Source organism: Eublepharis macularius, chromosome 18 (assembly GCF_028583425.1).
Source record: "Eublepharis macularius isolate TG4126 chromosome 18, MPM_Emac_v1.0, whole genome shotgun sequence".
Taxonomy (NCBI): Eukaryota; Metazoa; Chordata; class Lepidosauria; order Squamata; family Eublepharidae; genus Eublepharis; species Eublepharis macularius.
In genome coordinates this window covers 30,893,871-30,921,718 of record NC_072807.1, presented here as the reverse complement: position 1 = coordinate 30,921,718, position 27,848 = coordinate 30,893,871, and the positions used below count along the sequence as shown (strand labels likewise).

The 27,848-nt window shown below is 45.2% G+C and overlaps 2 protein-coding genes across 4 annotated transcripts in view; both read left to right on the top strand.

Moving 5' to 3' along the window:
- Positions 1-4,901, top strand: part of TRIP4 (thyroid hormone receptor interactor 4) — a 45,742-nt gene extending 40,841 nt beyond the window's left edge. The window contains exon 13 of the mRNA XM_055002962.1: positions 1,208-4,901. Coding sequence (XP_054858937.1) covers positions 1,208-1,275 — 68 coding nt within the window. The 3' untranslated portion in view covers positions 1,276-4,901. The remainder of the gene's footprint in view (positions 1-1,207) is intronic.
- Positions 4,902-15,113: 10,212 nt separating this feature from the next.
- The window catches only part of ZNF609 (zinc finger protein 609), a 92,232-nt gene continuing 79,497 nt past the window's right edge, over positions 15,114-27,848 (top strand). For all 3 annotated transcript variants that reach the window (XM_055002421.1, XM_055002420.1, XM_055002419.1), the window contains exon 1: positions 15,114-15,345. The gene's annotated coding sequence lies outside the window, so the exon portion shown is untranslated. The remainder of the gene's footprint in view (positions 15,346-27,848) is intronic.

Here is a 27,848-nt window from a genome sequence, read left to right as displayed (position 1 = left end):
TCTTGTGTGAGTTGTCAGACTCTCCAGAATATGGACTAGTTTCTTGACTGCCATGCTTACGGTCTCTGGGGAGGCAACGGCAGGCCTGCTGGTATCCCGGAAAGGAAAGTCACTGAATGTACCTGGTGCCCGCAAGCTCACTTAGGCAGCTTCCTTGTGGCTAAGGGATATTGGCAGTCGAGTGCAGAGATCGAGTACTGGATTCCCTACGCAGATTGCAGTGCTATACCAGATTCTTTGGTATTCCTGGTTGCGCAGGAATGGGGCACCCATCTGACTGCGATATATTTTTCCCGTTGTCCATGAAGGAATGTGCGGTTGCCCCATTTTGTCCTCACAACAACCCTATGAGGCAGGTTATGCTGAGAGTGAGCATGCCTGTCTTGTTTAAAGCCCTCCAAAGAGTAGACATTTCCATTAAGTCCAGTGCTGTATAATTGAAAGCAAGGTGGGCTCATCTAGATTTTGTTTGGGGAGGGGGTGTTAGTAGGTGGGCTGCGACTTTTGTCAGAGTAGATCCCTAGGGAGACAGCTTTGAAACTGACATGGACGGTAGCTGCTTGCTGTGAGAAAAGCACAGTGTTGCTGACGGTTGCAGGGGGGGAATGGAGAAGACTTAATAGAACCGCAGGGTTGGGGGACCCAGCCTGCCTAACTTGGCCGCTGAAGGGCTTCCTGGCTGTGAGCTCTGACATTGTGAGTGTGTGGCAAGGCGTTTATTTGGGGAGTGGCCCTGTCTGTCTCCAGTGTGCTCTGGTTGCACGCAGCCTTCATCGAACTGCATTCTCTGTGTGATGGGGCTGGGCTGGGCTTCACCTATCCACCTTCTCCCTGTCTGTCTTTTGTTGGAAATTGTCTCCAGGCTTACTTGATTGTCTGGGCCTGCTTTCTAACCTCTGGTCAGTGGAGAGATTGCGGTCCCCTTTGCACCAGCCTTGGATGTTAATTCCCCCTCTCCCCCTCCCCCCTCCGGCTCTCTTGGCTTTCTATATCACAATGCCTCCCAGCACTCATCTTTCACTACGGCAATGAGTTTTGGAAATGCCTGCTGCCCGAAGCAGTCAAATCGAATGTGACAAGAACGCACAAACTGGGAGACCTTCTCCACTTCAGCTGATTTGCATTGCTAATGACCTTTAAAAGAAATAAAAAGTAGCGCTCACGAGATTTCTTCTTTCCCCTTCCTATTTCCCCCCCCCCCCAACAGGGAAGCTGGATTCGAAGATTCATCAGGGAGCAAAGAAGGGGTTAATGAGGCAGAAGGCTGCAGTATGAGCTCCAGGGCATGAACCTTGACTCCCCGGCGCCGGCGGCAGAAGACTGGATCTCAGGCTAGCTACTGAGACTACAGGAGGCCACAGAGGAGATGCGTGATAAGAAGGGGTGGGGATTGCGGAAAACACGGGTGGATGGGAAGGAAAAGGAGAAATTGTTCGTAACGCACAGAACAAAATGATAATTAAAGAGAATGACGAGGGTCTGAGCCAAGGAGTCTCCAATGGGGCCTTTTGCAAGGTTCTCCCCCCAGTTGGCCCTGCCAGAGCTGTGCCAGGGGTTCCTATTGTTTCCCCTTGTATTAAAGCCAAGCGTCCCTTGGCCCCTTGGCATTGTTTTCCGCTTGGCATGGTTTCTTGCTGGGGAGTCAGATTGCACCATCAGAACGTTCTGCCCATTAAAGCACCTCGCCAGGGGGCGGGGGGGGGGGCGGGATGGATGGATGGATGTGCCACCAAAGCCTGAAGTGCGTCTGCTAGAATCACCTTGCAGAGTTGGGTCAAAGGGCTCACTCCCCATCGCCCCTTTGATTAGCTTCCAAGCTAATGACAGGGTAAGAGGACAGGGGCGGGGCCAACTTTCTGCTTCTCCAGCCAATCTGTCTGAAAGCACCATTTTGTTTACTCTTATAAACATGCACGCCAAAGCGAACCAGCAGGCTGAGCTGGGTAACTGGTTCCTGTTCAAGTGGGTTGCATGGGTGTAAAATCCCACAAACTGCAAGCAAGGTAAAAATGATTCCCCCTTGAACCGTTCATGTCCGGTATTCTCGCTGCAGTTTTTCCTGTGCACCACACAGCAAAGAAAACCTGCACAGGTTTTCTTTTGAGACAGGCCCTCGCTTCTGCATAGTCTGACCATCAGGCCCTGGGGGTCACAGCCGCACTAGCACCTAGACGTATAGCCTCGTTGACTTTCTCCAGAAGAGCAGGAGCTCATTCTCCTCTGTGGCCACACGGCCACCAGATCCTGTTCATAAGGCCCCTACTTGCAACTTTGCATATTATTCAGGAGGAGGGAATGCAGATTATCTTATTATTGTCCAGGGCATAGCTTAGCTACTGTTCATCAGGGAAACAGCTGGCTAAGACACAGGACCTGTTCCTAGATTTCTTAGCTATTCCCTTGCAGAGTTGCCTCAGACTTGCTTGCATCCGTGAGTATTCCTGCAAGACTGTCTGTGGAACGATCTTCGGTGGGGCAGGGGAGACCGTTGCATGGAAGATGCAGAATGTGTTATTTGTGCAGTTTTTGTGGCTTGTACGAGATGGATTTCCTGTTGGATGAGACATAGGAGCAGTGGCTTCCTCGCTTCTTCCCAGCTTTCCTAAAATCCCCGAAGCACAACTGCACAGACACTTTCAGCTTGCGTTGAAAGGTGTGATGCTGGCGTGGTAGGAGAGCAAACAGTCTTGTTTCTCGGTGTGTGGTCCATCCTGTGCACTTGTCCATCTGCAGGGGTCTCTGTTCTGACTTCTGTCTGGATTCCTGTTAGAATCTCATCTCATTTGACCTCCTCCTCTTCCACTCTCCTCCTGGCAATCACACAGCCGTAGCACCTGTGGAGTTTGCCCTCCATGTCTGTGCCAGAATCAATCACCTACGATGGGCCATGAGTGGTCACCCATTGCCCTGGCCTGCTTTGAATTTCCCTGGGAGTGGAGGATCAGAGGTTTGGAAAGTTAGTCCCGTATCCTGCTTCCTTTGCTTGCTTTTCTTTCCATCCTGCTCCTTAATCCTGTTACAAAAGTCAAGATCTCCCCCAAATGTCTCCTCTGTCCTGTTCCACACCCCAGCGTCTACCTGTTCCTCTTGTTTCCAGGAGACCTTGGTTTGCTTGGATTTGTCTTGCCCTCCAGTGTGATCTGACCTCTTGCACTGTGCAGGTGTGAGCTGGAACCACAAGTGACTGGGGGGAAAACCCTCCCAGTTCTCATGTGCTCTGCTGAAACACTCAGCCTCCTTTGCACCAGAAGTAGTTCAGGTGCTGGTTTTTGATGCAGATAGGGAGCTGCTCAGAGCGTAAATCGAGCCCTTTGACACAGCAAGAAGGGAAGGGCCAGCCGTGTCCCCTCCTAACTTGTTCGAAAATCAATATGGATGACTTCCCCTTTTGGTCTCCTTCCCTCTCCTTTGTTTTTGCAGGTTCCTCTCAGCAAATGATACAGTCTTTTGGTTAACCATGTGCAACAAAGCTTTTGCACGCCACTTTTGTGCATTCCAATGGCTCTACCTGGATGGCTGGAATTCCAGCTGCTTGCACCAAACCAAGGGCTTGCATGAGCACAGTAGAACTTTACTTTTTTTAAAAAAAAGTTAAATCCCAAACCCCCTGCTTCTTAAACTCTTCTCAGCTTCAAACCCAGTTTGCAGTGTGGTGGAGGGGAAGGCTGCCGTTGAAAGTAGAAAAAAAGGGAAAGAAGTCTGAAGCCTCGAGGCTCATGAAACCGGTTTCGCAGATTTGGAGGGGGGGGGGATTCTAGCCAGGAAATGGAAGACAATCTGACTCTGCCCCAGTGCTGCTTGTCTGTGTGTAGCTCCCCTACCTTCCAGCTCTCTGAACTCGCCTGGATAAGGCTCTGTGCAGCAGCCACTCTCATCTTCCTTCCTTCTACAACTTAACACCATACTTCCCTGTGACATCTGGGGGTTAGCCAGCCTCCCCTCCCAGGCATGCCCCTGGCCCTTCCAAGTCTGTGCTATCATTTATCCAGCCGATGATGTTTTTCAGAGTTCTGCCTGGGGGCTCTCGAGTCAAAGACTCTCCCCTGCCGTTGTCAATTGGCTGTGCTGCTTTTTTGTTTGCTTGTATGTTATTTCCCTCCTGGACCCTGCTTGAAGCCTTGTATAATAGGAGGAGAAGGCTGGGACACCACTTGGGGTTGCAGCAAATAAGTATCTGGCTTTTTTACATCCATCACAATCTCCAGGAATGTCTCCGCAACGTGTCTCAGCTGAGATCAGGGCAAGAGGATCCCTTTCCTCTAACCGCAGGAGGGAAGACAGGAAACAGAGGAGGGATGGGAATGTTTGAACGTAGGATGATGGGGCAGGCGAAAGAGAGGCAGCCAGGTGTCATCTGTCTCTTTTTCGGGTTCCCTAAGCATTAATGCCATTTAATTCCACCTGCATTTAAAGGTTTTTTTTTTTAATCCTCCAAAGCAGCAGATCTGGCTCAGAACTCAGTCCAGGTTTTGAAGCACGAGAATGCTTTCTTATTTTCACTTCCCCCGTACTGCAGTAGAAAAGAGCCTCTTTGGCAACGGGGCTTGGATTTCCATCTTCCCTGCTGCCCAACCTTGACATAGCCTCAGCTTCATCTGTGTAATATCAAAGCTCCCAGCTGGATTGGTTTTTCAGAGCAGGTAGGCGGGGCTTCAGTTCTTAGTAAAGGGGGGGACATTAAAAGGGAAGACAAAAGAAATACAAGGTGGGAATCTGTGCCTGGCCTTATCTCCTGGGGGGGGTGGCTTTTGTCAGGCTTCTATGACAAATTCACCACAGCTAGCCTGGGGGCTTGTGGAGGGGAGAAAGCCAAACTCTTCTCAGCAAAAATGTCTGATTTTTCTCCTAGATTAGCAAATGATGGGGGTGAGGGGAATATCGCGTTTCAATTTGTATTTCTCCAAAATAAATTTTAAAAACCCAAAGTGGATCCTTCGATTTCCAAAAGACATAAGGAACTTCTGTTAACATCACAAGATTTCCAGTATTTGCAGTCCTAGCTTGCCTTTTCAGAAAGGCATTTTTAAAGAAATTTAACTTTTCTCTAGTCCCTTTCGTGAAGACAACCAGCCGCAGTTATGCTGTTAGAGAAATGTCTTCTTCAGGGGTTGGGATGTATGATCGTGCATGTCCGTGGAAGACGGCTGGTCGCTGTAGGGTTAGAAAAGATGGCAGAGAGCAGTTTTTACTTGGGTGTACTGGAGACCGGTCTGGAGAGTTCCATCTTTAGTCCTCGGCCCCTCCGCCTTGCCCCTGTGGGTACAGACTACTATTCAGAGCACAGCCTAGAAACAAAAGTAAGAAAATCTGTGGCCAAAAAGCGAAACTATACCACAGCTACAGCACCTAGCACAGCCATCAAACCTAACACCGAAATAGCATGTTTTGTCCAAAGCTTTTTCTACTTATTTATGTATTTATTTCATTTATACCCCACCTTTCTCCCCAATGAGAACACAAAGAAACTTACATGGTTCTCCTCCATTTTATCCTCACAACAACACTGAACTAGGTTAGGCCCAAAGTGTGTGACTGGCCCAAACATCACCCAGCGAACTTCTGTGGCAGAGTTGGGATTCATACCTCCCTCTTCCAGTTTCTAGACTAGCACTAACCACTACGCATCCAGCCTCCAAATCCTCACCTGGCCTTTTGGGGCTAGTGATAGCATCTCTGCAAAATAAATAGAGCTGGAGGATATATTTAAAATGATGATTGGGGAAGTCTGGAACATACAGCTTGTGAATTCCACACATTTCTGGTACTAAATGACAGAAATCGCTTTATCGGTGAGGGGGACGTTTTAGTTCCTTCATTTTGCCTCAATACAACTTTAGCCTGTTTACACCCCATTTCTCCTTGGGTAACTCCAAAGTGGCTAAGATTATGAGTGTACTCAAAACACAGGCAATAGATATTTGAAGTGCAAAGTACAGAACGTTTAAAGCCATTTAACAGAACCCATTTTAAGCAAAACGCACTGTATTTCAGATGAGCCACCCCCGTTCAGGCATACCTGCTTTCTTTGGTTTTACAAGTGAAGTAGAGGGATTGAAATTCAAAAAAGGTCCTGACGATTAACAGAGCTTCAAGCTATCAAGAAAGAATCTCCAATGAGACTGAGGAGGAGATGCAAAGTAGCCCTCTTAAAATATTACGGAGAACCAATAAGGGACATTCAGTGTTTGAATCCATCAGTATTTGAGTGACAGAACTGGCTTCCCAATGACAGGTTTTAAAAGCTAGACGGAAAAAAATTGCTTTTTTCCCTACCCATTTCCATCCTCTCCCTCCCCGAGCGATTGCCTGAAACAGGATGGCGGCCTCCATTCCCACGAATGGAAAATAGATTTGCTAGAATGATAAATGGATAAAGCCCCAGGGGCAAAACAGATTCCCTTGCAAAGTATTTTCACAGCTGGGAGCCAATGGATAGGTATCTCTGCCTATCTTTGCACAGTATGAGGATGACACACTGTTCAGCGGCCAAAGCACTTGAAAATCACATGAGCAGAGGAATCAACAGTGCCCTAAGCCAGCCAGAAAATATTGCTTTCCTGTTTGATTTGTTATTCCTTGTTTAGCAGGGGTTTTTTTTTCCTTTAGAAGTTCTTGCCTATAAGAATGTCTGTGGTTTTTATTCTTAAATGGCAGTTGAAATGCACAATCCATAGGTGTATTAAGCTGGATCTTTACACACACACACACCGAGTCTTAAAGCATTCAGGCCTTCATGATAACTTTTGGAAGGAAAGGGGCCAGAGTTTGAGAGTTTCTTCTGAGACACAACCAAACCCCTGAGGATTTGGTTTGGGGGCTCTATAAACTAGGCCCCAATCCTATCACCACAAGCAGGCCGCTTGCTTCCCCTCAACAACTCAAGAAAAACGTAAATGACTGGCCAGGAAAAATGAATCCGGTAAGTAGATACCGGGGAAAAATTTGTTTTGAGCCTACGTACAGATCATCTAGCCAACGGACGTTCAACCGATAGCCTGCAAATCCCACACCTCCCCCCGCTTCTCTGCTTTTTTATCCAGATTAAAATATGAATATATGGGGCAACATGCTCAGCTGAGTTGCCAGCTCCAGACTGGGAAAATCCTGGAGATTTAGTGGTAGTGCTTTAGGGCTCAGACTGGAGTAACTTTTCTTAGGATTCAGAGGAGTTAGCTGTGTTAGTCTATCATTGCAAAATAGCAAAAATTCCAGTAGCACCTTTAAGACTAACCAACTTTATTGTAGCATAAGCTTTCAAGACGCTTTCTTTGTCAGATGCATGGAGGGTATGAAGAAACTGGCCAGAGATATATAGGTGGGGAGGGGAGGGGGGGAGAAGGTGCAGGGAGTGAGGGCCATGTTGCAAAAGTCAGTTGCAAAACTGATTTGCATTTACATGACCCTCACTCCCTGCACCCTCTCTCCCCTCCCCTCATCATCTATAGATCTGTGGCCAGTTTCTTCATACCCTACGTGCATCTGACAAAGAGAGCTGTGGTTCTTGAAGGCTTATGCTACAATAAAGTTGGTTAGTCTTAAAGGTGCTATTGGAATCTCTTAGGATTGTACTATTTATTGTGGGTGGTGTATGTTTACAACAATCTTGGGATTATTTACTTCATTTATATCTCACCTTTCTCCCTGATGGAGACCCAAGGTGACTTACATAATTCCCCTCCATTTTACCCTCACAACAACCCTGTGAGGTAGAAAAGGCTAAGTGAGTTTGACTGTCCCAGCAAGGTCGCCCAGCAAGCTTTCATAGCAGAGTGGGGATTTGAACCTGGGTCTCCCAGATTCGAGTCCAACCACTACACCATGTACTACAATTTATATGTTTAAGTAACAATATTCATTTACAAAAATCTTTTCATGGCCTGTTTTTATATTCTTTTGTCATTTTAGTGTGTAAGTTGCCTTGAGCACAAATTTGAAGAATTTAGCATAGAAATATCCTAAATTGCAATGGGAGGGGGAAATTGGTGAAAAGTCTTTCTTCTGCAGGAAGTGGGAAATTCCCTTTCTGCCAGTTAAAAAAAAAATCAACCACTAGATGCAACTCATAGCGATTTACACTCATAAAGGCATACAGAGGGACCCTCTGTGCTGTGGATGAGAGGGAAGGGTCATCTCTGTATATATAGCCCCTTCTCTCCAGGTGAAAGTCCAAAGCAGTGCCCCTCGCCAGTTCTGCCTTGTGGCACCAACCCAAAGCAGCAGGCAGCTTTTCAAAAGGATCTTTGCATATCCCCATTGTTTTTCTTGGACTCTTCCAACACGTATGTATACACACACCCCTTTGTAGGAAGTGGCTCGTTCATGTTTTCATCCTCTGGCTCACAGAACTGACCTGTTAATAGTTGCTAGGAGAGAGAGAGACAGAGAGAAAGAAACTCAGCCCATAAATTACTGCCTGACAAGGCCTGCTGCGCATCATGCTGTGGGTGATTATTCTGCCTCTAGAATCTGGCTGTGCTCCCTCCTGGCCACTTCACCCTGCTGCCGACTCTTGACAGCTCACAATTGTTTGCCTCTGAAACGCCAAAGCGCGCCCTAAGCAGAGCTGGCCGTTGGTTGCTCACTTCACCCTATTTGTGCCGCTCCGCTCTGCCCCTTAGCAAATGCACCCACAGCCTGTGTGGCCTTTCTGCCCACAGCCCTTGCCAAATTTCTTCCCCAGAGAAAGCAGCTCTATTTCCTGGGCACCTGCAATTACAGAGGCATGCAGGCAAGAAAAATCTGTTGGGAATGTGTACAGTGGTGATGCCTGCGGGCTTTGGTGAAGTTGCGACACCCTAAACACTTCGATGCGTCCCACAGACTGGCAGGGAAAGGTAAAGAATCTTGCCTGCAGGAAGGAGGGAGCAAGTCTGTGCAGCACACGCCGCGCCTGAAGTGTCTGGACGGCTGGTCTCCGTCATTCTTGACTTTCTCAGGAGGAGACGCTTGACATGCCTTGTATTCTAGACTGCTCGCTTTTGGAAGAGCAGCACCCTGTGCAGAATGTGTCTGTCAATCTGACAAGGCTTGACCCATCACTGAGCATTCACTGTGAAGCGCTGCAGGTTTTGTGCTGAAAATCTCCCCTGCTTGTGTGTGGCAGGAAGTGAGATCTGGTCTATGAATGGAGCAGAATGGGCACTTAGGTCTACAATTCAAGGTCGTCGTCTTCTTGAATGACTCCCCCCCTTTTTAAAACTATCCCTGAAAGAGGAAAAAACACATGAAGGAGAAGATTCTAGTCCAACTTGCTCCCAACTTGCTCGGAGTCTTTTGGCACAAAAGAGCACTCAGCGTTCTAAACCGGTACATTCTATTCTCTCTCTTTGACGCCTCATGCTGCTGCCTGTGTGGACAGACTGGAGTTGTGTATGAGAATGTTACAAAACAAAGAGACAGAATGTGGGAAAGGGGAATGCCTGCCAATATCCACTCACATACTCTCTGCCAGGCCAGTAAGGGTGGGGCAGGAACAATAACCTAGAAACAGCACTCTATAAACTCAGAAAATGTACACAGTGCCGTGGTGATCCAAATATTATGTTGGATTTTGTGAGCGGTAGAAGCAATGCAACTTGAGCGAATTTGCATCTGTTTTGCATAATGTATTCTGCTGCTGCTAATAATGTGGAGTGGCAAAGAGTTATGCCCGTCATCAAAGCTCGGTCCCCTGAAAATGTATTCGGCTCCTACTCTGGGTCTAAGAGTGCTTGCTAGAGCTGTACTGAATGTTCACGTGCAAATATTTTTGGCGTGGAGATGGTAACTGGGAGGGGGGGGGATTGCCAAAAACGTCCCCCAGACTTGTGATGTTTGTGGCTGGTTGCAACCATTGTGTTCTCCTCCTCTCCTGTTCCATTTCCTTTCCCAACTTTGCTCCCTCATCGCTGGATCTCAGCCAGTCCAGAAATATGTTGTAAGTGTAATGATGATGAAACCTTGTCAAGTAGTTAATCAGATTTGGCCACATGGCAACGACAAATGAAGTGTAGCTTGCCCTTCACTCAGAATGGGGCAGAGGAGAGAACGAAGATGTCACCAATGCTCTTCGCATGATGGCCGTCTGAGTGCAGGAGGGTAATCAGGGAGCGTCAGCCTTGGTAATAGAATACCCTTAGAAACTTTGTTTTTTACATCCTTTCAAGATCTTGGGGTGGGGTGGGGTAATAAAAAATAAGGCTATCTTTTTAAGGCATGCAAATATTTCCAAGAAAATTGGCCACTTGTTTTGCTTCAGATCTATGGCCCATACTTTTTTTGTTTTTTTAAGCATCTGCCAGTTCTCCCAGTTTTTTCCCTATCCCTCCTGTAAAAAAATGCAACAAACTGCTGGACTTGGACTAAAAAGAAATAAATGTCCAGTGCAGGGACAAGGAGCTGCTCCCAAACTTTAGTTTCCATAAAGGTCCAGAAAATCCTCCTATATACAAGACTTCACAAGGTCACCTCTTTTACTGATTGTGCCATGTTCGTTCACCGTCTGTCCAAACAGGTGTCTTATCCAGTGTAAACAGGTGTCCTATCCAGTGTTCAATAATTGGACTAGTCCATCCACTTGTGGTCTTGAAGGGATTAATTGGTTTGATGATGAAAGTAGCCCTTAAGATCCCAGCCCACTGGTTAGGTCCTTATCTTGGGAACCTGGCACAGTGCTGTATGTGTAATCTCCAGGTATCCGTGCTTAAACCTATATTTATTTTGATGATTGTCTTGATCCAAAAGGAAGAACTTGCTGAACAATGCCGTAGAGGCGTGAGAGTTCGGCCGCTGATTCATTCCCATAGCAACATATATTCTCTATGGGATGCCAGAGTTTTTTTTAAAAAAGTTAACTTAGGGCCAATGTAACCACAAACTTACATTTTAAAGCAGGGTACTTGCTGTAAATAAAAACGAAACTCAGATTCTCTGGTATATTGTCGAATACATCTACTTCTCTGCTTGTGTAGCACAGTCATAGAATATATATCACCTAACCTACAAAACAGCTGTTCCTTTGTGCCTTTTGCTCCTGCAGAGTGGTTTGTTTCCTTATTTTTTTTGTTCTGGTGTGTAAACTTGTAGGGAGTTTCGGTTTGAGCTTGCAGGTGGCATTATTGTTAAGACTTGTGGTTTTGAAGGAGGGGACACCGAGGCCCACCAGATTACCAGGGCGCTCTGTTGCTGACCTGAAAGTCACCTGTCTTCAACAAAAGAACTTCAAAGAAATGGCTGACATAAAATGTATCAATAGGTTTGATGGTGTGGTCCTGGAGTTAAATGGGGCTGGCACCTTTCTGAGCTTTTACAGGTATTACATTGCTTAACATTACTTAGTTATTGCCTGTAACTGTGGTGAATGGTCACTGTGCTTATGTTGTGTACTTTGGGGTTTTGCATAAAAATGGAGCAGACCAACAGTCTGTTCCTATGCAGAATTACACCCTTCTAAGCCCCCTGACTGCAGATCTTTTGCATTTCATGGCCTTTTAACCAACACCTCTCTCTCTCATACACACACACACACTTTTCCTCTACTGTGTATATATGCCACTTGACTGAAACTTCCTTTCATGCATTTCAAGAAGTAGGCTCTTACTCATGAAACTTTATGCTTTGATAAATCTTCTGTACGTAACTGCAGGACACCTTTTTTTTTGTTTGTTTGGCTGTAATAGACTTAACATAGCAAGCCTCACTTGAATGTGTAGCCTACTGGCTGTCAATCTGATAGCGACCAAAGCTTTACTGCTCAATACTTTGACCTCCAGATTGATATGGAGCATTCTCCAACGGCCCTTGCAAGACTTTGACCGAAACTGCTGCAGCGACGGATCCCGGAGAACCTATTTTCATGAAACCAGACTTACCCCGCGTCATTCTCTCAGTGGCTGAGAAAGAGGGACAATGTACTGCCAGTGGAGGGAAAGCCAAGAGCAGACTAATTTACAGAAGTCTGATGAAGTTCTTGAAAGGCAGTAAATCTCCCTTGGCTACAGAGATGGGCCAGGCCTGCACGCTTCACTTCCTGGAGTAAGCAGTTTTTATTTATTGCATAACTGGCCAGAACAATCTAATCAGCAATCAGTCTTGTAAATCAGCCCACTGCATGGAGATGGTGGGCAACACAAAAGAGCTGAGCGAGGCATACGGACTGCTGCTTCCCCCTGCCCAGTGCCAGAGGGGGCTTGATTGCAGGGAGCAGTGCACGATGCAGTGGAATGCAATCATCATGTGACAGCAGCCCAAAGACTGTGTTTTCACTTTGCTGGGGATTGGAAAAGAGGGACTCTTAAACTGCTTCTGTTAATTTTAATACCACTCATGCTGGAGAACATTACAATTGCGTTCAAAGGCAATACACACAGAGAGATGTATGTGTGTGCCATCAAGTCACAACTAACCTATGGCAGCCCCATCAAGGCAAGAGAGGAGCAGCGATAGTTGGCCATTGCCTTCCTCTATACAGCAACCTCTGTTTCTCTTGGTGGTCTCCCATCCAACCCAATTTAGCTTCCAAGACCGGATAAGATCAGGCTGTACCATGCCAAACTACCGCCCAATGCATACCCATACAGGCATACAAAGTAAATACCTGTTATTGTTTTACTGATCTGCTGCTAAAAGTTACTAGTAAAATGAAGCTATACTCCTTCAAAAATATTTATCGGATTTGTCGTTGCAACAGAAATTAGTGACTGTTAAGGTTTCCATTATTAAAAAAACACACACAAAAAAGGCCAATTGATGCATACAGAACTTACTTCCAAGAAAACATGTTTAGGACTGGCCCTTGAAATTGGCAGGGTAAAGTACATAGATGCTTCAAGCCTGCACCCTTGGCGGTGGTGGAGAGTGCCCTCAAGTCATAGTAGCATATGGCAACACACACATACACTCCCCCCCCAGTGTGGTTTTCATGGCAAAAGACGAACAGAGGTGGTTTGCCATTGCCTGCCTCTGCAACGCTGGTCTTTGCTGGAGGTCTCCCATCCAATTATTAACCAAGGCTGGCCCTGCTTAGCTTCTGAGCTCTGCTAAGATCAGGCTCACCTCGGCTATCCGAATCAAAGCCCTGCAGTCTTACAAGGGAGTAATCTGATGGGATCTGGTAACCACAGAAGAACACAGCTTTTGCTCTGGAATTGTCTTCTCTAAGCATTTGTGCTTGGTGGAAATCTATTGGAACCAACGAGATTTATTTCTAAGTAAATATGATTTAGATTTAAATTAATAATGTGTAGTATGGATTTACTGGGGTGTTACTGTTTGAATATCCCTCCGACATCAAAATCTCATGGAAAACTAGCTTTCATGTTCAAGAGTTCCTTTTCAGGCTTATATTTAGCCCTTGTGCTCTGCTTTAATTGATTGGGTAGGGTGACACACCCATCATTTCCTTGTTCTAGGCTCAGAATTACTACAATGGATTATTAAACCTGGGAGCATGAGGGCATGGTGTGCAAATGTGTTAAAAGATAACTAATTCATGCTTGGATCTTGAAAGCAATCCTAAACACATTATCAGTCGGGTATCTCACAAGTTTATTTGGGGATGTAGAGTGAGTAAACGGTTGGCTCTTTAAGCAAACTGCTCAGTCAGCTTGGTGTTGAATAAAGAATTGCAGTCTAGGAACTGTCCTCAGCCTTGCATTTAATTGGAGGGCTCCAGCGTTTGCTTTCAAGCTTGTTTAGAATTGTTGCTTAACAACCAACTTCTGAAAGGGCTTGCTGGGAAGCAGTTTCTACAGTTGTTAATAGGGCTTACTTCCAGGTAAGCATTCTTATCAAAAGGAAACCTCAAATGGGGCAACTTAGGTTTGTTTGCTTGTGATGCAGGACAAATCTAACATCCTACTTCTTTCTTCCTCTATGGATTTGCAAAGATAAAATGCCTTCTTGTGAAGAGATACAGCAAACATATGGGGGGGGGGGGAGAAAGGCTTGTGGAAGCTTGAAAATTAACGCATATATTGTTGCGTGCTTCTTACAGCCTGCTAAATCAGATGCCAGAAACCTGACCCTCAACTGGCATAGGAGCACACATAGAGAAGATCTCCTACACCACACTGATTGTCATTGTATGTGTTTGTGTTATATACGTACACAAAGGTACCGCTCATGAGTGTGGTGGTTAGTGTAGGACCAGGACTGGAGAGATGCAGATTCAAATCCTCATTTGCCATAAAATGTACCAAGTGACTCTGGGCCAATGATTCTCTCAGCCTAATCTACCCCATAAGGTTGTTGTGAGGATGAAATAAATGAGGGCAGAACTGGGTGACCTTGGACCAGTGATTCTCTCTCAGCCTAACACAGGAGTTGCTGAGAAGATAAAATGGAGGAGGGAAATACCATGTAGGAACAGCAGGATTTAAAAAAATGCACTAAATAAATATGAAATATAGTGATCAAGAACGTAAACAGTGCACCCAGAAGGCTGTGAAACTGCAAGAGGTGTTGTCTGTGCCGTGTTGGGAAAATGAGTGTCTTCGATCTTGGCACCCAAGCCAGAAACTGGTACCATACCCGCCAAACAGGTCTCTTGGAGAGATAAGATCCAATAGTATTAAGTATAGCCATGATCAGGCACACCATCTGGGTCCATGCACATGTCTGCCTGGCAAAAGTAAAAAGGATATCCCTCTTTACAAGCTGGCTTCCTAGATGGGCAGTATATAATTCCAGTTATTATTATAAAGGAGTTGCTGTAACATATTGATTAAGTGGTTGGGCTGCGAATCAGCACTCTGCTGGTTCGAATCCCACTTCTACCACGAGCTCAGGAGGTGGCCTTGGGTCAAACTCTCCAATCGGCCCCAGCTGTGGGGATAACAACACTGAACAACAACAACAACAACAACAACAACATTTCTCCAGAGGAACTGATATCAGCACTCGAGACCAGTAGAAATCTCTAGGCATCCCCTGGAGGTTGGCAACTGACCCTTGAGCGGCGCGGCAGCGGCAGCGGCGGCGGCCGGGCTTTCCTTTCCGTCCCTCTCCCAAACGGCGTGATCCGCGGTCCAGGTTTTTCCCCCTCCCCTCCTACACTCCTCCCTCCGCGTTTTGCTTCCCGCCCCAGAATCCGGGGCCTGCGCCTTCCCTCCGCGCTCCCCTCGGGCTGCCCCCTCCTTCCTCCGCGGCCGAGCGGAGCCGAGCGCGGCCGATTCCCGGCGAAGGCGGCGCGAGGCGAGGGCCTCCCTCCCTTCCCCCTCCCGCTCTCCTCACCTCAGGCGGCGGCGGCGGCGGCGCTGAGGAGAATGGCGGCGGCAGCGGCGGGAGGAGGGCCGGGCCCTTAGAGCGGCTCCATGGAGGACGCGGCGGCGGCTGAGGGACGCGCCCGGCACCGGCCGGAACCGGAGGGTGAGTCCGGGCAAGGCGGGCCGGAGGGGGGAGCGGCGCCGCGGTGCCGGGGTCGGGCGCCTCATGGCGGCCAGCCGGGCTGGGGCCTGTCAGACGGGAGGGGGGAGAGGAAAGAGAGAGAGGGGGGCAGCCCCCTCCCCTCCCTGAGGGGAGGAAGGTGAGGAAGAGGAGGAATCCCCTCCCCCCCTCGCGGAAGGGGTCGCCGCCCTCTTCCCCCAAGTCTCCCCCCTCGGCAGGTAAGTCACTCCGTTCACACGCGCACAAAAGCCGTGCACGCTTCCCGCAGCCGGGGGTGGGAGGGGGGAGAAGAGGGAGGCCGACCGGCCGGCGATTGTTCCTGCCCGCACGGGACACGCGTGCATGCATGCACGCACACGGTGGCCCCGGGTTGCCTGGGAGGGGAGAGGAAGGCGTCTGCCCACCTGCGAGGCTTGGACCCTAGAGGGCACCTGCTTGGGGTGCAGGAAGCACCTTCCTCCCCGGGGTCAGGCTCCAGGTCGATGGGGAAGACTGGAAAGGCGCTGCTGGTCCCTGTGGGAGAGGCTGACCTGGAGGGACCAACGGGCTGACTTAGTAGAAGGTGGCTTTGTGGGTCCAGTGTCCAGTTGAAGTCTCCTGTAGCTCCAGTTCAAAGAATGGGGTGATGGGAAAGACTGGCGAGCTGCTGCCGGCCAGAGCAGGAGAGGCTGACCTGGAAAGGCTGTGACAGGCTGGCTTAGTAGAGGGTGGTTTCGTGGGTCCATTGGGGCAGTTTCCTGTATCTCCAGTTCAAAGGATCCAGGAATGGGGTGATGGTGGAGAGACTGGAGAGCTGCTTCCAGCCAGAGCAGGTGAGACTGACCTGGAAGGGCTGTGACAGGTCAACTTAGTAGAAGGTGGCTTCGTGGATCTAGTGTGGTGAAGTGTTCAGCCCCCAGTATCTCCAGCTGAAAGGATCCAGGAGTGGGTGGTGGGAAACACACAGCTTGAAGCTCTGTCTCGTCGTTAGAGCACCACCTTGGCATGCAGGTTCTCTCCTCCAGCATTTTCAAGAAAAAGGACCAGGCAGTAGGTGATGGGATAGAAATCTGAGTAGATAGTGCTGACCTCAGTTGACTTGGTATAAAGTAGCTTCATATGTGTCCAAGACCTGCATGAAGAGGCAACTTGAGTTCACAGCATGGACTTTACATAGAGGCGCTAGCGCTGTGGTTCACGCTTTTCATTTTTTGCTCATTTTATTTAATTGCTTTATAAATCCTGCTTTTCCTTCAAGAAGCTGAGTTTGAAATATATGGTTCTCCCCTTTTATTTTATCCTCACTACAACCATGTAGGTGGGAGAGAATGACTGGCCCAAGGTCACCCAGTAAGATCTCATGGCAAGCAGGGATTTGAGCCCCAGTCCTAGTCCAGCCACTGCTGAGAGCTCCCAGGCTCTTTCTGGGCTTCTCCCTCTTACTCACATTACTCAGACCGAACCCAAAAATCACATGAAAGCAGGGATTTGACCCCAGGTACTAGTCCAGCTACTGGAGTGCTGAGAGCCCCCAGGCTCTTTCTAGGCTGCCTTTCTGGGCTTCCCCCTCCTACATCACATTACTCAAACCCAACCCAAAAATCACATGAAAGCAGGGATTTGACCCCAGGTCCTAGTCCAGCCACTGAAGTGCTGAGAGCCCCCAGGCTCTTTCTAGGCTGCCTTTCTGGGCTTCCCCCTCCTACGTCACATTACTCAGACCCAACCCAAACATTAGTGAAAATTAATCATATAAATTGCATATTAACATAATAGTAATATATTCTAATAGCAAGTGGTATTTTAGTCTTTGTAAAAATTATATAAAACCTATGACTACAATATAAATAATACATTGGGTGTTAACCAGTTCTTGCTACGTTTGATTGACTTGCTGAAATTCTTAATCTCATTCTATATTGTTCTACTCTGTATTGTGAGCAAGGATATCATTTAAAATATTTTTTGTAAATGTTGTCCAGTTCTAGTGGGCTGTAAGAGTGATTCTGACCCCTGGAATTTTGTCACTCCTGCAGCACCCCAGCACCTTGGTTTCTTGACATTTGGTGATGTTTTGCAAGGTGCTGGCACATCATTGCCTGGGTAGGCTCTGGTTTGTGTGAACTAGGCCCTTGTGCTTGGACTCTGTACACAGTAACTGCTGTGACTTTGACACGTATTGGAGTTGTTGCCTTGGAGTTGCTGTGTTGTGTGTCTGATCAGCTTTCTGCTGATCAGAGCAGTCAACTTAATTGCAGAGTATTGGATCTCAGAAGAAGAAGAAAGCTCTACCTGTGATATTTGTTCTGTGATGGCGCATTCATATGAGCATGCTGCCTTTTGATGATGAAGTCATCTGCTGATGTGCGTACTTGTATGAAGTAATCCACAGTCTGTTCATCTTGCCAGGCGTTGTAGGTGAAGGGCTGTTATGATAGGTACTGTAGGCCTGCTTGCATGCTTTCCTGTAGATAGCAGTTCTTCAGGAAGCCAAGTTACTTCTGTTCAATGAGTGATATCATAAGGATGCCTTATTTAGCATCGAAGATGAAATGAGGTATGCTTGTACATAACCTACATGTTACAGGAACGCTGAGTGATCATCCTAGATACTGGACAAGTTGATCTTGCTCCTGCGAAACAAAATGCTGTCAGTTTCAGTATCTATATGAACTGTATACAATCACAGTGGGTGATTGTTAACTCCTGAGTGAGTTAACCTCGTGGCATAACGCATGCATAAATGGCACTGAAAACAGAGTCTTCAAACCCCTCTCTGCTTTTAGATGCTCTGCTGCTTTGCATCATATCAGCCTTGCTTCTTCTCCGTCTGAAGCGTGCCCACCTGCAGAACAGGAGATGACAGCTTCTCAACAGTGCACTGGATAGCGAGAGCGGAAAGCTACTTATTCGTTTCTGACAGCTATAGGAAGAAACGTACAGGCAGTTTGAAAGGCCTTGGGTTATTCTCCCAGGGTGCTCTGAGTTTGGCCCTATTGGCTGTTTACATTTGCTGATCTTTGTATTTGAGATGTATACTTTTTGGAATGGTTACTGTGTGCAAATGCATTCAGCTCAGATCATGCTCCTCTGAGTAATAGCCAGAATTGCGTAAGAATCATGATTTCTTAAATCCAGTTTATATTTTGTGAGGTTACAGCAAATTTTCTAAGCATGCACACGTTGTTTACACCCTTTAGCTGCCATTGCCCTTAATGTATTGTGAAAGAGTAACTATGATGGCCACTAACAAAGCCTCTGCTCTCCAGTTGTACATATGAAGTAGATGGCTAAATCTTTATATGACTCTTCTGAGTTTGTCTATACATAATCGCAACTGTATGTATACAGAACATATTCTAATCCTAATAGTAATCTAGGAAACGATATTACTTAGGACCAGTGAGTAATTTAGGCCGAAATCAGCTGGGTAAAAAGCCTTTTAGTTGCTGTTATTTTTTTCAAATTAACAAACATAATTTTTGTTTATTTGGGCTGCTCTGACCAATGCTAAATGTAATTCACTTTCTCCTTTAACCTTTTGTAGCTCCTTTTTATCTCCTTCAGATTTAAATGCGAGGGTTGTATACAAGTCTCATTGCAAATCCTAGGACTGTGTCCTGTTTCTGTGTGAGATTTGACCACTTCTGCTTCCTATCTTACCTCTTGTGGGTGATCTACAAGTGCATACCTTCTCAAAGTCTTGTTTCTTTTTTTGAAAACCTCAGTATATCAACTACCTCATTCTTATTAACAAAGATTTGTTAATGTTTGTGAGGTAGCAGGGTTGAATGGTGTCTGTTCCCTAACATCTCACATTTATCCATAATCAGTCTGGCTTTAATCAATTTATTCAGAGGTCATATCAGACACATTATAATTTCCTGGATTGCTTTTGGAATTTTCTTGAAAAAGAATTTAACATTGCATTAGCTATCATCCAAGTCTCTGATTTAGCGAGAGAAAGTGTTAGTGTCAAAAGTTCATAAATTTTATGTTTGAGCTGTTAGAGATTTTGATTAACCCATGTGAGAGTGGGACAGGGCTTGACATGTTGTTGGGTGTCACAGACTGATACATTGAAGGTGTGAAACTTGAAATGCGTCTGTGTTTCTCTGTGGTAAATTGTCTGCTGCTTGGAATATACTGCATGTGATTCTCAGTAAATGTTCACCAGGAAGCCATGCTGAAAATTTTCCTTGTCACTTTTCATCTTGTGCTTAAGTGGCCTTAAACCTGTATATAATCAGCAATAAGACTGGGTCTCTTGGTGCTGTGTCATGGCCACGTTTGGTAGAGCTTGGGAGTAACAGCAAAAAACAAGCACCTGTCAGGAAACAGAAGGGTCTCTTGTAAACAAGGCATGTTTATGGTTTCAGATAAACTGCTGCTGGAAGTTATGGAAAGTGCATTTCTTTTAAGGTGTCTGATGTCATAAGCAGCTTTGGGCTGATCACATGCATGCTGAGTAAAAAGAAGGAAGGACTGCTCTTCTGTGACCTGTGGAGAGGCAGGTGATAGTTTAACTTGGACCCATTGCTTGCACTCATCAAAGAACAATAGTAGCATGCTGAAGAGCAGACCTCAGTGCTCATTTGGTGTGGGCTGGTGCTGGTACAGAGGGCCGAGCTGAAGTGCTTGGCTGGAGTGGAGGGTGCTTTGTTAGAAACCTTTTGGGACATAGGGAGTCATGCCATATTTCTTGTTCTGCCCTCTTTAGGATCATCCTCACGTTGGAGGGAGATACTTTGCATGTCTTGGGGACTCACTGAAGGACTAGGTTAGATATATTCTGAGCTCTTCTTGAACTGTTTCTCCGCTCTTAGGATCAAAATTAATCCAGGAGAGCTTGTTTCCACAAAATCATCACAAGGCTTGCCACTTGTATTTTAATTTCTCTTGTAGTTTCACAAAAAATGCTTTTTAAAAATTATAATAATGAATGGAGCTGTCAGCTGTTGGGCAAGATTTGCTAATGTGTTTTCTCTCACTTAGGACAGCCTCTGCTGTGTTCTACCTTGGTAGAAGCTGTATAGAGAAGCGTATTTAATTCTCTGATAATGTCTTTCAAGTGGAGCTCTTCTTAGGTGTCTGTTAGGGTCTGTTATTGTGCTGAGATCAAACCCAAGTGCTGGAGCCATGAAATGTGCTGCTTAAAAGAAAATTATGTCAACATTATGGTGGCACAGTCTGGTGGGACCAGTGTTAGTTGGTGGTCTCCTATCAGCAGCAGGTTACAAAAAATCTTTCAGAGATTTTGAATTGTCAGTGAAGAGGAAACAGATCTAGGTTCCAGATGCTAGTATTAAGGGTTGAAAGAGAACTTTAAAAGCACCTGCCTTATCCCTGGATATTTGGCTTTATAGCAGCAGTTCAGGCAGTGGGTCTTTCACTTAAGAGCAACTCATTAGATTTTCTCTGTATGTTTTGTAGTTGGGTTGCCAACATTTCTCCTGTGAAGAGGGAGGTTCATCGGGTAACAATTCATCCTTGCAGCCAGTGTTGATTCATACTAGGAAATGTGACTGGTTTTTAGGGCAATGTTTGTTCTGGAGGGCATTGCCTGCCAACAGCTTTTCCTCTGATGTTGGCAAAGGGATGGGCTGAAAGCAGTTGAATGAAGAAAAGGAAATCCCAGCAGGTTTGGCAGGCAATTTTTTTTGTGTCTAAAGAGACCAAGCAGTTAAAAGACCCGTTTAGTTTTGTGGGTTATGTTTTGGCTGTTTTTGTACTTGAGGCTTGTGGTAGGTATGCGGACAGTCGTTGCCTTTTCTAGGAACTTCACTTAAAATTACTTGACCTGTTTTAGAAATCTCTTAGTTCTCCTTTTGGAGCTGCTGGCAATATCGCGTGGACATAACCCATTGTGGCACCCTGCTTATGGGTGGGTACATCTCAGTAATGCTTATTTTTTCTCAGATTATGGAAGGTATCTGTTATTCTAGAGGTCTCTTTGGTATCTCTCTCTACATGTGGTAAGAAGTAGGAGTTTTAGGGGTAGCTATTTATACGGTGCTGCATGAAGAAAATCCATATTCTGTCTTTCAGGTTAGTGAGATGGGTAACCTTGTGTGGTTGTGCATACATGCTTATGTGATATTGTTGGATCGCAGTGTTTTGAATTTAACAGAATTTGGACATTTTTATTTGGGTGGGAAAATATACGAGTTTGAGGACAGGGAACAGAAGCTGAGGGACACGGTTAGGGAGTGATGCTAGCTATGCACATGCTTTCTGGGGGGCAGGGGGTAGCCTGCTTAGGGCTCCTTCAGTCTTCCTGAACATGGGAGAAATGTGCACCACAAATACCTGTGTACTGAGTAATAGGGAGAAGGATTGGAACAATTCATTCACAAAAATCATCAAGGTATGGACTAGGGAGCTAATGTAACAAATGCTAATGCGGAGGCCTCCTCTTTTCCATATTTCTTGTTAACCTGCATGAACTATATCTGTCTTCAGAATGTATACGAGTTGAAAGCCTGTTGACATTTCCATTGCAGACCTTACATGCATGTGCTGTGAACAATATATTCCCTCCTAATCCCCTGGAAGGCTGGCCGTGAATATGTTGTATCTTCCATTGACGATGACTTTGGCTCTCTGCTTTCTGTTTAGACCTGGAGCAATTCTAGTGCAACCTCCAGTTGTTACTGAAAACCTGTGTGTTCACAGGGACAAAAAACATTACACTCTAAATGGCCCTCTCCTAATTCAAGCTAATATTTAATTTTAATACAAAATTCGTTGTAGATTATCCTTTAATAAGATTTGGTTTTATTTCATTCTGTGATGAGGCATTTGTCCAGGCTTTTATGGTAAGGAAATGCATGTTTGCTTTTGAGTTTCACAATGAATGTCAAACATCTGTAATGGTCCAAAACCAAAATCCCACTCTTTTATCTTATTTTGCTGTGTAGTAACAAGGTGGTGCATCCATTTTGGGAGTTTCCTTTTAGATAAGAAGAGAACCACTACTAATGTTTTAGACATGTGTTAGCTACTTCTGATGTGTCCATTATTTAAACAGTAGTTTATTTATATGAAAGTTTTCTGACAAGTACTCAAAACAATTTCCAACCCTTCAGATAAAGACCTAACCAAAAGCAGCAGGTTTAAACTATGCAACAGTAGGTCAGTTTCTGAAGGGCCATCTGAATAATTCAGCCTTATCTTTTTCCCCCCCTGAAGATCACCAGAGATGCACTTCCTGTGGTTAATTTAGATGAGTGAAAATCCTTTTGTTATTGTAAGTGGACACACAGTACAGGTGGAATTGCCTATTGATGGCTGTGTTTTGGTAGTCTAAATATTTTCTTGGTGATGTGCAAAAGCAAGAGGTAGGTTACACTGGGCGGGGGCAGGTTATCTTGGGTGTAGATAATTGCACATTTGATGAGGCAGAATTATTCTGAGAGTCTGTATGCAGCACGGCTTATGTGCACCTGTTGATGGCATGCATACCCTTCTCTCCAAGGAGTAGGTCCCCATGCAGGCATGTTGACAACTCCTCCCTGCCTGATGTGTAGGAAAACTGAGTGTGCTTGGTCAACAGGAACAAGAGCCCTTCCCATTTCTCCAGGCGTCGCTTGCAAATTTTAGCTCTGTATGCAACACAAGAAGATATCCCTGACCTCTCTATGAGTATAATTTATGTGACTGTTTGTAAGTGGCTGGTTCTGTTTACAGTATTTATAACAGCGGTGCTATTCCACAGATGTTACCATTGCTGTCAGCATATGAGTGCAGCTGTTACAAAAGCAAGCGTACATGGATGTGAAAGGCCTCTTTTGTTCCTTTAATTTCAGCATCATGAATTTAGGCTCCTCTTTAAATGTTAATAGTTCTGAGTTGCCCCTTTTAAAAATGTACCTGTTGCATTTCATGATTAGTATTTTGGAACAGTCTTCCAAAGTGCACCTCAGTCCTCTGACCGTACTCATGCTCCTTGATTTGGAAAGCAAGTCTACGGAGAGAGCAACTCTTGATGGGCTTGAAGAAGGGCAGAGCAGCACACTATTCCGGTGCCTGTATTTGAGGTAAAGGGAGATAATTGTACCACTTTCTGCGCATCAAGGGTGCGTATTTTTCAAACACACAAATAGGCTATGGTATTTGAAAATGTGTAAGGTGTGAAGCAGCTGTGTAGCCTCATAAGCCAGTGGGAAGGGCTGGAGTGAGCTGCACAGCCCCCTGTCTCTTGAAGCTGTGAAATCCAGACTAGAGACTTGTTTCAGTGCTGCACTACAGGGCAGACCTGCTGCTCCAGTGTGAAAACGTAACTGTGAACCTTTTCATCCCAGCATCCAGGCTCACACATGACAGCAGAAGAGAGATGGCGAGTGCAGGTAAACTGTTCTGCTGTGGCATACAAAACCCCATCTGACTTCAGCATGCCTTGCTTAATTAGTTATTGAACGAGTGGAGCTGAGGCCATTATCCAATAAAGCAACAGCCTCTTCACATTTAGAATCTGGTAATTTTGTGTGTTTTGTGTCTTTGTTGAAGGCAGTGAGGCTCCCAGAGCTTCACATTTAGAATCTGGTAAGAGTATGTGTGTGTGTGTGTGTGTCTGTTTGTTTGTTGAAGGCCATGAGGTTTCCAGAGCTACCCATTTGTGATCTCCCCTGGGAGACCTTCGATCGGGCCTTTCTGCTGTCCAATGGCAGTGAGGCCCAGGAAGAAGTGAGCAAGCCATAAAGCAGATAGCCTCCAGTGACCTGTTTGAAGAGCCAGGCTGTGAGGTCAGCATAGAGGTCGCTCCCTGGGCAGTCTGGAGTTCTTGTCCTACAGCTGCCCGCACTGAACCTAATCTGTGCTGTCTGCTGGCTACAGTCGCCCACATGGCTGATTCGGATTGATTCATTCATTTAGCTTGCCTTTGCCAAGGGTGCTTTAAAGTTGGACTTGGTAAAAAAAAAAAAAAGCTGTTCCCTGTAATAATTGCTTTTCCCCCAGTGCTCGTTGGTGTGGAACAGGCATTTAGCTTCAAATCCGACAACTGCACAAAGTAGCCACCCAGAATACTAAAATAACATTTCGCTCAAAAATTTCCAGCACTTGCTTCTCTCCCTCCCCTTTACTTCAACCATGAGAGTTGACATAATCATAAAGCAAGTCTTACGTTTTGTAAAAATTGCATGAATGGTCATGGCTAGTTTCCCAAAAGCTAGATAGCAGAGGCTTGCTGGATTGCACCCAGTCTAGGATCAACCTGAGCAGGATTTTTTGAAGATTGTGAGTCTTTTTGAGGGTAGGCTTCATAATTCTATGCTTATGGAATGCTTACAGCAGTGAGGTCTATTGGCTATGAACCACTATGATAATAAAATGCAAATGTGTCCAAATACTGATCAGGATGCACTTTTCTTCTTAGTGTTTCCCAATAGTGACCTGTGTTTACTGTCACCTTTTACAATAGAGCACGTCGCCCTGTGTTTGCATTTTTTAAAATAGGCATAGCACAATTGCTTACCACCTACCTAAATCTTTGAGCCCCCATCGTGCAGGCTGCTCCTCTGTAAAGCCACAGCTGAGGGCAGTGCTGCCCTCAGGGCCTTTTGCTCTGCATGCTTGATGGTCTGAGCATATTTTACAGAAAGGACCAAGTGGCCAATTTAAGCCCTCCATGCTTGCATGCAGAGTGGTTGTGGTTATGGATCCTATTGCTTAATGTTCTGAGAGAAGGTGCGGTGAAAGCTATTTATGCTGTAAGATTCCTGACAGAGATGTCTGTTCTGCAGCCCTTCATTGTAATGCTGAGTTGGTGTTGTGCTGCTGGCGCTGATATTTGTCGCTTAGGAGAGGGGGTCAGACATGCAAGTCACATTGGACCAGTCGTGGATTGGTCCTTCTGTGCCTGGCATACAAACTTAGAACAGTAGATTATTTTTGGAGGAGCATGATAACTTCCTAGATTTCACATTCTGTGCAATTTAGTGAGGGAATTGGATCAATTCTGTTCCATCTGCACACCGACCAGCTGTCGTTCAGCACTTATCGAAGTGGCAGGGGATTGGGAAGATGAAGCTCTTAACCGTGCAATGCAAAGTGCTGACTGGCATCTTTTATTTGAAAGAGCTTAGGCAGAGGGATTACAGAGTTAAACCAATTTGATAGAGGCGTATTCCTCAGCGGACTTGACTTGGCAAATGAAGCTACCCAGAAGATCAATAGACATCTCATGGACAATATAAATTGGTATCATCAACATCAGCTATTTCAGTTTCTTACCAGCTGCTTTAGCTATTGGGTTAGTAATTAAAAAAAAAAGATTTCTTGCAAAGACTGTTGTGGTAAGACCTGGAAGAGTGAAGGTCATCCTGAGCCGGTTTTAGAACTTAATGAAAAATATGGCATTGTGGATGGAGAATATTATTGTGTTGCTGTTTCATCCAGCTCTGTAATTTTGAGATTTCTTGACCATCCTTGACACATGGCATTCACTTTATAGTTTACCACAGTATTGAATACATATATGCTCTATATTCTTGTTTGCACTTCATATAATTTTTTGTACTGTGGTGTTGACTGAAAATATTATGTAATTACAACTGTATTGCTTTAAATTCTGATGGTTATAAACTTGACTAATCTCAATTGCTTAAGCAACATTTAACTTTGTGTTAGTTGTCAGATACAGATCTCCAGTGCAAACACCAAATGCAGTGTCAGAAAGAGATTAAATATATGATACATAAGAGCTATGGGTTTTTAAACGAGACCTTATTGTAGAAAAAGACAGAGCTAAACTGTTCTGTAATCTCTAATGGGCAACTTTGTTTGAAGGAAAATAAATTGAGTTTTGAGCATGAAGTTGGTGGCGGAGTTAAGGGAGATGAACTGTGGTGTAAAGGAGCAGGGAGAGGAATGTATTTTTGTCTTTCAGCTTGTAACATCAGAAATGCCAAGACGGGACTGTCTCAGGGACAGCTCATTGGACAGAGTGTTATCAGGCTTACGGAATGAGGAGAAGAGAGAGAATGATTACAACTAGGAGTTTTCGTGCTGTTGTATAGCACTCCATTTATATAGAATGCTCAGTTTTGATTATGTACGCTTACGATGGCCAAATTCAAACTGGAACAGCTATAGAGTTTGATTTTTAAAAACTTACATGCAGCTTCTCCAAAGATCCACTGAAGGTGGAGTGCAAAGCAAACCAATATAACAAATCATTAAAAAGGCAGAATAAAAATAATAACAAACCATACAAACCAGCCCGGTCATAAAATTACAACCTAAAAATTATAGTCCTAAAAGAGCCCGCAGGCTCGAAGCAGACCATAAAAACATCTGTGAACTCCCTTAGCAAAAGTCTGGATATGAAGAAACGTTTTGGCCTGGCACCAAAGAAGTGGCAGATAGGCACCAGGCAAGCCTGAAGAGGGAAGGCCTTCCAAGGGCACTGCACCATCACAGGAAAAATCCCTGTCTTTGGTTGCCACCCATCTCACTTGTGCAGGTTGAGGCAAAGAAAGAAGGGCCTGGAAGGAGGAGGATCTCAGCTGGAAGGCTGGACACTATGTGAGGATGTGGCTTTTCGGGCACCCTTGTCCCAAGCAGTTAGGGCATTAAAGGTAAACACAAGCAGTAGCATGCAGGGATGGAGAAACTTACCATGTGAGACGAGTCTTAATGCAGGGCCTGTTCAGTATAGCAAAAGGATTTGAGGAGAGTGAAGCAGTTCTCTACAATGAAACAAAGGTGATTAATAGAGTAATTTAAAAGAAAATGTAAGAGCAATCAGGGCTGGAAGTATTCCAGGATCCTAGTTTTAAACAATGTGATCCCAGTGCCTAGATATTTTATGTATTCATTTTATTTGGTTGCCTTGGGTCTTCAGCCTGACCCTGGGTTGTTGCTAAGTAAGATTTGAAATAATTTTTCCGGTCATGGGCAACCAATACCTTTAGGCATATATCGTTGATAAATAAATTTGAATGGGAAAAAATGTACTTTTCTAATTTTAGATTATTTTAAAATGTTTCCTGAATTTAGCTTACGATTACATTTTTCTGTAATGGTGTGTGTATGTATATGAACATTTTTTTTCACCGAAAAAAATGTTAACCTCTGATATTAAAAATGTTTGGCAGGATAGTTTTAATTTTAGAATAAACTTTCTAAAATAATGAGGCACTTAGAAATTAGCTGAGAAACAAACTCCTTCCCTAATATTTTCTGATCATTATACTTCTGCCTTTTTGAGATATTCTTTGCCCAGAGCGTTCAAAATGTCATTATGAAATCACTTTTATATTTAAAATGAATCTGTAGATCATTGGTGGTCTAGATGTAGCCCATGAGACTTCTCAGTTCCCGAGTACAACCTTCTGACACTAAAGATTCCCATTAAATGTTTCCCTTCTTGTTAAGAGTTGTGATGGCACAGCATGCTGGGACCTGTAGTCTTTGTCGGGTGTGCCTCCATATTGAAGGCGATAGATGGCTCCATTTTATTCCAGCTGTGTAGCCATTGTATTGTGCACAAGTTACAGTTCTCT